Source organism: Asterias rubens, chromosome 19 (genome assembly GCF_902459465.1).
Source record: "Asterias rubens chromosome 19, eAstRub1.3, whole genome shotgun sequence".
In the NCBI taxonomy this organism is placed as follows: Eukaryota; Metazoa; Echinodermata; class Asteroidea; order Forcipulatida; family Asteriidae; genus Asterias; species Asterias rubens.
The window spans coordinates 10,125,408-10,137,085 of record NC_047080.1 but is presented as its reverse complement, the minus strand read 5'-3'; the positions used below and the strand labels follow the sequence as shown (position 1 = coordinate 10,137,085).

The following is an 11,678-nucleotide window of genomic DNA, read 5'->3' as shown; positions in this document are numbered from 1 at the left end:
CACCGAAAAAGTTTCATCAAACACTATTTCGATTCACAATTCACGATGATCAAATCATGTGACTGAATATTTTGCTGAGCATTCTGGAAAAAAAATACAGAGGCTTAAAGAAGCCATTTGCCTTATATCATTTGTTAATATTTTTGGAGATTTTAAATTTTTAACCATCATATCAATATTATTGTAAGGATGTATTCCCACTATTTTATCTCTAGAGTACAATTCCCAAAATAGTTGTTTACACTTCAACAGGTGGCCCATATCCTCAGCCAGCCCATGTCTAGTAATAGCCCCCCCTCACATTCCTGACCACCCACCCTTACCCCCCCCCCCCCTGTTGACCATTACATCATCTCACAATGGTCTAGGTAATGATGTCATCAATCTTATATTATTTCTGTGTGACATCATTTCTAAAATTAGAGTTCCCCCACCACCAAAATCCTATATAACCTCTGCTTAACTTTCACTCTGGGCCTTGACTACTCCTTCAACTTTCTCTTGACAAGAGGCTCGCCTCTCCAACCTACGAGCTAGGTCCAGCACCTCTGCAACAATTGTACAGCTATAAGTCAACTTGAAAATAAACCTAGACCAGACCCAGACAATTGTCTCAAGTGTTTTCTTCAGTCGTCGTCACTCTCTATATACTCCAGTCCGCTTGGAACACGTTTCATCTTCTTGTAGTTATCCAGAGTCTTGCCATAATAATCATCTAAATCTCTGTGTTACATTATTATTAATATTAAAATTTAAACATCAGCTTGTTGATTCAATTATCACTGTTTATTTATACGCTTTATTATAAATATGAAGAAGGAAAAAAAGGGGAAAAAATCAGATTTGAAAGCCAGTAATTATTCACTTTTTATTTATTTTTATTTTTTTTGCAAGTTACCATGGTAATTTTTTTTAATTTAATTATCAGAGCCTCAAAGAACACTTGTAGTCACTGCAGATGTTTCATCCATGTAGGGCTTCACCGGGAAACCATTCTTTCTTGTTTGCCGTGAAAACAGGAAAAACTCAAAACAAATGGGGCCAGTTGAAGTCATCGAAGATCGGTGTGTGTGGTGTGAACATTTCAATGTCCATCAAGTTTTAATATATGTTTGCATACTTCATATTAATAAATGAAGATAATTAGGGTATCGGTTGATGGCATCATTATTTTTTTCCCAATTCAAAGAAAAAGGCATACAGTGAAAACTGGTAAGAGGAAGATATATCATAAATAAGAAGGGTGTGATGTCTGAAACTTGATGACTGGCCAAACATACACACAGAATTATCTCCGCCCGGACACAATTGCATATGCAGTTGTGTCCGCCCCGTGCAAAACCGTCCCTGCAGTAAATTAAACGCCCTTGGTCGACGGAACACGTTCGCAATTCTTTACTGGGTATTCGCTGCAATCATAATACGTGAATATTCATGCTGCATATACGTAGGTTCACTGCATGCACGCTCGCTTACGCGCGCACATCGTACAGTCATGTACATGTCCGCCGGACGGTTTTTGCATAGCCCCGGACACGATTGCATAAGCAAAAGTGTCCGGAGTGGACAGTATTGCATGGCGGACACAATTGTATCTGACACCGGCGATCCAGCCGTAGCCTGACCATTGGGTAGGCGTACAATGATAATATTTAAAAATGATAATATGGCTCCAATGGGAGAAGATGAGGTGCTAGGTGGCAGCAGACTTACCAGGAAATTTTCCATTGTTTACGTAGTTCTGAGCATGCGCACATGACCGAGAACAATGGATTTTAACTGGTAAGTCTGCTGCCACCAAGCGTCCCAAAAGTCACCCATTAACACAAGAATGAGTCATTACAACAATACTTAATTATATAGGCCTTCTTCAACTATACACAAATTACAAAGCCGCCTTGCGATGTAGCCATAAATTTCACAAACAACTATCAAAACTTTCTTAAGAAAAAGGTGAAGCATAATAATGACAATACAAAATGAATAAACAATACAATTTATATATACGGCTATGTAAAACATTCAATAATGTGTAAACAAATATTTGTTAACCTCTCAAAAATTTAAAGGGCAAATTAGCAAACTTTCATTGCTTATTGTTTGTTTTACAACCTTGTATTTCTGTTTACGTTAACTTGCAATACGTTGATTTTAAACCAGCAATGCCCAATCTGCCAGTTTAACAATAGCACGGTGCGGATACTAAAATTATGAGAAGACAAACATGGTCGAATAGTGTATAAAATGGTCCTTTCCACCATTGCGGTCATGTCACACGAGATGATCCAGGCCTTAAAAAAAAAAAACATTCACAATTCCATGTACCCAAATTTTGGACCATATTATTTGAAAAATAACTCATGTGCTGCATGCAAAAGTGGTAATGTAAAGCATCATGCACTGCCATTGGCTGCCTCCAAGTAAGTTGCCTAAAAACACACCAAAAAACATGTTTTGGGAGCATGGAAGATTAATTCTGAGAAAATTTTATAAAGGGTTCCATAAGATACATAAAAAACAAAAGCTACAGCAATTTACTCAAATTAACATCTATAAGTTATGGTACGAAGAAGTCGTATTTATGTGAATTCCTTTTCTCCACATTACATTCACATTACGGAGTCATCTTGTTCAGCTGGGTCTTCTTTACTCTTTTGAGGGGCATCTTCCTCCTTGCTTGTTTCCCGGGTCTTGTAGAGTTTGACGAAAGCAACGATCAAAAGGATCAAAATCAACACACAGCAACCAACTACTATCCCCGTAACAACACCAGTGACAATGATGGAGCCCACGTACACAATCTGAACGATAAAAATACACAGATAGTTAGTTCATAGTATTAAAACTTAAAGTCACCTGGAAGTGGTATTTTTTCAAAATAAAGCTTTTGTCACTAATATATGTGTTTTGATGAGTGGAATGTGAATAAACAGTTAACTAAGGTTTTAAAAAAATCAGTTCTTATGTTATTTACAAATTTAAGAGTAGACCCCGACCCGAGAGGGCGCTGTTCGTGACGTCAATCGAGGCAGACTTTGCCTGTAATGCGTAGAGTAAACAGAATTGCAAAGTACATGTACGGACCAATGCCGACCAGGTGTATTGCTGCTGAATGCAGAAAAACACTTTTTGAAACGTACCAACTCACGACTTGGACGTACATGTACTTTGCACGTGTGTTTACTATACGCATTGCAGGCAAAGTCTGCCTCGATTGACGTAACAAAAGGGGTAGGCGGAGTCAGCCCCCCAAACAACTTTATATATTTTTTAAACATATAAATCGTGACAAACAATTACTAAAAAAAATTGTTTTATTGTTCGTAAGCATATACTCTTATGTTTGAAAGAAAAAACATTCTATTTCCAGGTGACTTTAAAGCTTAAAGGCAGTGGACACTATTTGGTAATTACTCAAAATATTTGGTAACAAGTAATGGGGCGAGGTTGGTAGTATAAAACATTGTGAGAAACGGCTCCCTCCGAAGTGGAGTAGTTTTCGAGTGAGAACTAATTTTCCACGAATTTGATTTCAAGACCTCAGATTTAGAACTTCAGGTCTTGAAATCAAGCATCTGAACGCACACAACTTCTAGTGACAATGGTGTTTTTTCTTTCATTATTATCTCGCAACTTCGATGACCGATTAAGCTTAAAATTTCACAGGCTTGTTATTTTATGCATATGTTGAGATACAGCAAGTAAGAAGACTGGTCTTTGACAATTACCAGTGTCCACTGTCTTTAACTATAGCTGTCCAAGTATACACAAATTATTATATATTCGAGTCAACGACTTCTTATAATCGCACATATCCGTCACTCATTGACACTCAAGGCACTTCAACAGCCAGTAGTTTCATGCAAGGTATGTGTGACTACGATTTGCATGAAATACGAGACATACTCTTTTAACATAGTTAGCTCATGGTTAGCCAATCAAACCAGTGACACCGGGTGAACCTCTTCTCTTTTCGCCTAAGCACACTTAGTTATTTTACGTGCGTACCTAAGCGTCACGACCGGTGTCGCATGCAATTGTGTCCTCTATGCAATACTATCCGGGGGACATTATTGCATATGCAATAATGTCCGCCGGACGGTTTTGCATATGTAATCATGTCCGCCCGGACGCTGCTGCATAATGCAAAAAGTGTTCCGCCCGGACACATTTGAATATGCAGTTGTGTCCGCCCCGTGCAAAACCGTCCTTGCAGTAACTTTAAACGCACTTGGTCGTGAAACACGTTCGCCATTTTTTACAAGCTAATTGCATTTTTACAAGCTAATTGCATGTCATGAATGACATGGGAAATGTTCGGCCGTTGGTTATTTGCTGCAATTATAAAATACGTGAATATTCATGCTGCATATACGTAGGTTCACTGCATGCACGCTCGCTTACGCGCGCACATACATGTACAGTCATGTTCATGTCCACCGGACGGTTTTTGCATAGCCCCTGACACGATTGCATATGCAAAAGTGTCCGGAGCGGACAGTATTGCATCGCGGACACAATTACATCTGACACCGGGACCAAACCCACACTCAGCTTATCAGGAACACTATTTTAGTGAATTGTAGGTTGTTTGTCATGTGACGTATTAAGTCCTTGCGGGAAACTCTTCCAACCAGCCGTCCAACTTACCAGGCCGTTACAGATTGGTTCCGTTATTGTTCCCGCCAATGGTGTATAGAAGTCTTCACCACATGACGCAGTGTTTCCATTTCCATCTCGAACTGTGATGTTCAATTTAGGGCAACAACACGGGGCTCTATATACAAGGCGAAACAAACCTCTCATTTTTTAGTATTTAAGAATTGATACGATGTGTGCTCGAACTGCCTCTAGCCACCGGGCAATCTCGGTGGTCTATTTGGTAAGATACTGTTCTAGTATTGCAAATGCTATGGGTTAAAATCCCATCCGAATAAATGCCTGTGATTTCTTTGCACAGAGCTCGGGAAGGTAGCGAGTACAAACCGTGCTTATTAACAGTCATTGGTGTAAGGGAAAAACTCAGTATTACTAATCTTTATCCCGATACCAATTTGGTATCTTTCCGAAGTATCCCTCTGTCGTCTCAAGTTTGTGCGAAATGGTACGACCATGTTCCGGAGAAAGTTGTAGAGAACGACCAGGTCAAGATCCTATGGGACTTTAACATTCAGACCGATCATGTTATACAACATAGGCGTCCGGATGTTGTGCTATTAGATAAGACGAAGAAGATGTGTCATCTCATTGACATAGCGGTGCCAGGTGATATAAGGGTAGCTTCGAAGGAGATGGAAAAGATCGAGAAGTACCAGGACCTGGCCAGGGAACTTCGTAAGATTTGGCAGGTAAAGGTAAAAGTAGTCCCCGTGGTGGTTAGAGCACTTGGCACCATTCCCAAAGCACTGGGGAAACATCTAGATGAAATAGGGACAAATGTGAGGGTAGATCTATTACAGAAGGCAGCGCTTTTGGGAACAGCGAGGATCCTGAGAAAGTCCCTTGAGATCTAAGGCTACGGGACGTAGCCCGGCTCGAGGAGTTACCGGCACAAAGGAAAATGAGATCTTTCTTTTGCATGCTGTGATAAAATGAAATAATAATAATAATAATAATAATAATAATAATAATAATAATAATAATAATAATAATAATAATAACAATAATAATAATAAGACATTTGTAAAGCGCCTAATGCAAAAGCCTCTAAGCGCATTAAAGAAACAAATAATGCTCAAACATGAATTGATTTAAAAATGCATTACACTATCTTACGTATAGAGTGCTGTCACATTTTGTAGAGAGCTTTCTTCGTATTTCAAGGACTGGCTGAGGCCAATTTGTGGCTCAAGAAGAAACTCTGTCAGATTTGTCTCATCCGTCGCCTGGATTCGAACCCACCACTCATTGAGGTGACAGTTCGTGCTCATCTGGTCTGCTGTACAACCCCCTCCAGTGTCCAGCACGGAACAGGTTGGAGGATTCGAGTCTACTACATGTATCTATAGATTCAGATAATAAGTATTCTCATGTTTTTTAGCTCATTTGAAAAATACCATAACATTGTTAGTTAACATTACGTGGAAGCATCCTTAAAGGCAGTGGACACTATTGGTAATTACTCAAAATAATATTTATTATCATAAAACCTTACTTGTTGACGATTAATTGGGAGAGGTTGATGGTATAAAACATTTTGAGAAACGGCTCCCTCTGAAGAGACATAAAGTTTTCGAGAAAGAAGTAATTTTCCACGATTTTGAGTTCGAGACCTAAGATTTAGAATTAAATTTTGAGGTCTCGAAATCAAGCATCTAAACGCACACAACTTCGTGTGAAAATAGTGTTTTTTCTTTCATTATTATCTCGCAACTTCGACGACCGGTTGAGCTCGAATTTTCACAGGTTTGTTATTTTATGCATATTATGTTGAGATACACCAAGTGAGAAGACTGGTCTTTGACAATTACCAACAGGGTCCAGTGCCATTAAGAAAAGAGGCTAGAATATTAAAAGCAACCTTTTCATCTGACAACTAACACCTGTTATCTCCATGTAATTCCTTTTCAAAATAGTGGGCTCAGTTGGATCATGCGCAAACAAGAAGCGCTGCTGACTGACCCAGGCAGATTATTAACTGCTCATCCATAAAGTTTAACGATCCAGGTAAGTCACACCCACTGGTGGAAAGGATGTATTATTTTCGGGTTTATGTGGTGAACTTCGGAAAATCTTTCCTAGATTTTTCCCGTTATGACCATGATGATAAACATTAGCCGTACTTTTGTGAATAAAGTTCGAGATTATTTACCGGCCCGTTGCAGACTGGCTCCGTAATTTTTCCCACCATCTGTGTGTAAAAGTCGTTACCACATGATGCAGTGTTGCCGTTGCCATCTATGACCGTAACGTTCAACTTGGGACAACAACATGGGGCTCTACCAAGAAACAAAAAGATAAAAACAAAAGATTATTTGAATGTTTGTTTATTTGGGAAGCAATCTTTAAATGCAAATTGTAGATTTCCTTGAAACCGATCAATAGGTTCACGCAGGAAGAATAATCTGCAAAATGGCACGCACTGTCTGAGGAGTGTTTCATGCAGAACCTTTCCTCAGATTGAAATATTTTTGAAGCCCTTTCTCTAAATAGTGAGGGCTTCTTACCAAGTATACGTTGTTATGGTAACAAATTTTTGCAAAAATAAGTATACAAAAGGGATCATAATACCTCCATAGACAATACTTCTACAAACCTATCAACGGTAAAATGATTGAGGACAGGATCCCCAGCTGTGACATATTGTGTCCTTAAGCAAGACACTTAACTAATTGCTTCGTCCTTCAGATGGGACGTAAAGCCGTTGGCCCAATGTGTTGCGTGACGCATGTAAAAGAACCCAGTGCACTTATCGAAAAGAGAAGCCCCGGTGTTCCTGGCTGTGGCTGCTGTATGCGCCGTAGCACCTCGTAAACCCTTACAAGGTGCTAAATTATTGGGTCTCAGAATTCATCACTGCAATAACCTATCTTTCTGAAAGTTTGTATATACTCAGCGCCTTGAGTACCTTGTTTGGTAGATACGTGCGCTATATATAAGACTTCGATATTATGTAGGGGGCATACTACTTGTACTTACTTATAGAGTGCTGTCACATTTTGTAGAGAGCTTTCTTCATACTCCAAGGACTGACTGAGGCCAACTTGTGGCTCAAGCAGAAACTCTGTCAGATTTGTATCATCCGTTGCCTGGATTCGAACCCACCACTCATGAAGATGGCAGTTTGTGGTCATCTGGTCTGCTGTGCAATTCCCATCAACGGCAAGAATGGTGCAGGTTGGAGGAATCGAGTCAATAATCTAGTTGACAAAAACAAATCTAGTTTATTTTGCGCTCATCCAGTTGGCAGGCATTTTTATGAAATTTGTGTATCATGCAGATTTACAATTGCTACCAAAAACATTTCGAAGGGCTAAATTTTCACAAGAAATGTTTTAATTGCTTACTCATTTCCTCAAAGAAAGTGATAATTTTCGACCAAATGCAACGATTTATACTAAGAATAGCAAGATTATGTTATACGCAATGTGCATAAGCTCACCGGGCCGTTACAGAGTGGTTCCTCTATTTTTCCCGCCACTGGTGTATAGAAGTCGTTACCGCATGATGCAGTATTTCCATTTCCATCGCTTACTGTGATGTTTAATTTGGGGCAACAACACGGGGCTCTAAATACGGGCGGAAAAAATAATTATTAAAAAAAAAAAATTATGTGGTAAATAGGAAAGAATTATTACCCGCGATTACATTATTATGGGCGACTATTAAGGCAACTAGTGTCGAAGACGTGACAATATGGCAGGAAACGTTAGGTGGCAGCAGACTTATCAGGGGTCAATTTCACAAAGAGTTAGGGCTAGTCCTAATTTAGGACTAGTCCTATGAGATATTAAAACGTATGGCTAGTCCTAAGTTAGAGATAATAATAATAATAATAATAATAATAATAATAATAATAAACAGTTCTTGTATAGCGCATAATACAAAATAAAGTCTCTAAGCGCTTCTGTGATTGAAGAGATGGGTTTTAAGTCGTGATTTAAATTGTTCTAGTGTGGCACAGTCTTTGAGATTGTTGGGAAGAGAGTTCCATAGTCTAGGTGAAGCATATTGGAAGGAACGTTGACCGTAGAACTTCGTGTGAACTGGAGCTGCTATGAGAAGACCTTTTGAACTGGAACGAAGTGTTCGCGGAGGGTGGTAGTGCTGAATTAAATCCTGGAGATAGTCTGGTGCTGATCCGTTTTTGCATTTGTAGGTGAGTGTTAGGAGTTTGAAAACTATCCGTGATTTAACTGGTAGCCAGTGGAGATTGCGAAGGATCGGAGTGATGGGTTCAAGTGATCGGGTTCTAGTGATGAGTCTGGCTGCAGAATTTTGAACGCGTTGGAGTTTATGAAGTTGACATTCTGGTAATCCGTATAAGAGGCTGTTATTATTGTCAATGCGACTCATCACAAATGCATGAATCAATTTTTCCGTTATCGATTGGTCAAGATATTGTCTGATTTTTCCGATTTTGTGCAAACCAAAAGAAGATGCTCGGCACAAATTACTGACATGCTTTGCCATGGTGAGTTGATCATCGATGATGACACCCAGGTCCCGTGCATGTGAAGTTGGCTCAAGAGATGAATCTGCTATGGTGATAGGTTGGAGTGAACTCTTGCTTCTGAATTTGGATGAAAGACGGAGAAACTCAGTTTTTTGTTGATTTAACTTTAAGCCATTTCTTGAAGACCACACTTTGATGTCATTTAAGCAAGCTTCAAGTTTTGGTATGATAGTCGACTGAGTGTTGTGATTGAGAATGGTGTAAACCTGGGTGTCATCAGCGTACATGGTGTATGACATTCCATGGGACTTGATCACATCTTCCAGGGGGGAGGAATAGAGCGTGAATATGGAAGGACCCATTACGGAGCCTTGAGGGACTCCGCGTCGAGGGAACTGGTTTGATGATATCTGATCTCCAATGACTACTGACTGACTGCGATTGGTGAAATAAGATTGAAGCCACTTGAGAGCATTGTTGTGAAATCCGAATCTCTGCTCTAGCCGATCAAAAAGAATGTTGTGATTAATAGTGTCAAATGCTGCTGTGTAGTCTAATAACAGTAAGACTGCTTCCTGACCACTATCCAATGCAAGCAGTAGGTCATTGATGACACGAAGCAGGGCAGTTTCACAACTATGATTTTTTCGATACGCTGATTGCATAGTTGCCGCACGCTCAACAGTTTTTGATAAGAACTTCAAGTTGGAGACTGGTCTATAATTCTTGAGATCTTCAGGATCCATCTGAGGTTTCTTTATCAGTGGCTTGATGTGTGCACATTTTAAGATGTCTGGAAAATGTGCCAAAGCGAAAGACCTGTTGACAATACAACAAATAACTGGTGCAAGTTCATTAGCACATTTTTTGAGAAGACCAGTTGGAATTGGGTCAAGACTGCTGGTAGATGTCGGAGAATTGGCTATGAGTCGAATGATTTGCAGTGAAGAAACGGGTTCAAAGACTAGTCTTAACTCTTTGGGAAATCCACCCTGGTAAATTTCCCTTGTTTACGTCGTTCTGGGAAAGCGCTGGATTAGACTGGTCCCCTGGACAGGTTTAGGTTTACAACACCAGCGATATCATTGGATACAACGTTTATTACAGTATACACATGTACATTCATACAATGATATTTTATATGTAAACGTGTACGTATAATTTGACTGCGAAATGAATGCGAGATCAAGAGTACATCCGTACCACCCGACCGTCGGGATCTTAAAGTTGGAACAAGAACGCCTCTTGAGGTGTGACGTCAGACTTTCAGGCTACGCGCTGGATTCACCTTTTAAGTCTGCTGCCACCTAGCGTCCAAAAAAAGTCCCCCATTAGAGTGCGACTAACCGAGTAGTAAATTTAACCAGTCGCCCCGGCCTAACCCTTTCCCTCTTCCCTAAACATGACTGGTATCTTACTTGTATAATGCGGTAACTCCGTTGAGAAAAAACTCCTCATAGACAAATGACTGGCTCAAGCCAACTTCGGGATCGGGAAGAATTGCTGCCAATGCCCTCTCTTCCGTCGCCTGGATTCGAACCCACCACTCATGAAGGTGGCAGTCCTTGGTCATCTGGTCTGCTGTGCAATTCCCTCCAGTGTCAAGCACAACACACGTGGGAGGTGTTGTGTCTATTATCTGATTTAAAGGCAAAGTAACCGTTCGATTGTATTCATAAAAAAAAACAAATGTAGATGCATAAAATAAAACTATGTGAATATTTCATTTCAAAAGGTGGTCTTGTTTTTTTTTTAGATATTGCTGAAAATTCGGAGAGAATAATGTCCACGCAGGAATCGTATAGGGAAAAAAAATCTGAGAAACGTTACTGCAGATACATGTTCCATTCAACTCGGCCCCGCCTCGTTGAAAAGAACATTCCATCTTTCACTGAAAATATTCGCACAATTGCATTCATAAACAGTAGTTTATTTTGAGCAAGTTCGAGTGTGCACAATGGTTAACTAAAGGTTGACCATTTTGACTCGAACCCAGGCTGGTCGACCATTGGTTGACTACTGTGTTTGACCATTATTTTGGAACCAGCCTCGAGCCCATGGTTTCTTCACTGGTCCCAACAGCACGTTCCATTCTAACATGTGTTAAGCGCAGAAGGGAACCAGTGACACTAAGCGAAAAGGTGGGGTTAACTAGACTACCAAACGAGTCGGTCGGGTGAGTACGTCACTGCGCATGTGCGTAGCTAGTCTGTGGTCGACCACTGGTGGACTAAATGTGCGCACTCGAACTTGTACTTACCTCCAGATGGATGACGGGAATTTCTACGACTGTGACGTAAACAGAGAGAATATTAATGGCCAGAGAGAGGTTACTTGACACGGTCAAAGTCACCTTCCTGGAGTAAAAACAGAAAACTTGACATAAAAAAAAACAAAAAAACACGTATGTTTCTCAAATTCGGAGAAAATACAACAGAAACTTCAATACGAGCAGAGCAACAAAAGAATACAATATACTATGCCTATTATTAGTGCGGTTTAAAGTAATATAACACCATTTCTGTGTCAGGCTTGCTATGTAGATTATGTTCTTTTGAGAACT

At 40.0% G+C, this 11,678-nt stretch overlaps 1 protein-coding gene across 2 annotated transcripts in view; it reads right to left on the bottom strand.

Moving 5' to 3' along the window:
* Window positions 1-1,516: 1,516 nt before the first annotated feature.
* LOC117303397 (von Willebrand factor A domain-containing protein 7-like) overlaps window positions 1,517-11,678 on the bottom strand; it is a 33,941-nt gene continuing 23,779 nt past the window's right edge. For both annotated transcript variants that reach the window (XM_033787579.1, XM_033787577.1), the window contains 8 exons: window positions 11,376-11,472; window positions 10,534-10,754; window positions 8,102-8,228; window positions 7,639-7,859; window positions 6,812-6,938; window positions 5,776-6,002; window positions 4,651-4,777; window positions 1,517-2,801 (listed from right to left, as the gene is read on the bottom strand). In XM_033787579.1, coding sequence (XP_033643470.1) covers window positions 2,610-2,801; window positions 4,651-4,777; window positions 5,776-6,002; window positions 6,812-6,938; window positions 7,639-7,859; window positions 8,102-8,228; window positions 10,534-10,754; window positions 11,376-11,472 — 1,339 coding nt within the window. In that variant the 3' untranslated portion in view covers window positions 1,517-2,609. The remainder of the gene's footprint in view (window positions 2,802-4,650; window positions 4,778-5,775; window positions 6,003-6,811; window positions 6,939-7,638; window positions 7,860-8,101; window positions 8,229-10,533; window positions 10,755-11,375; window positions 11,473-11,678) is intronic.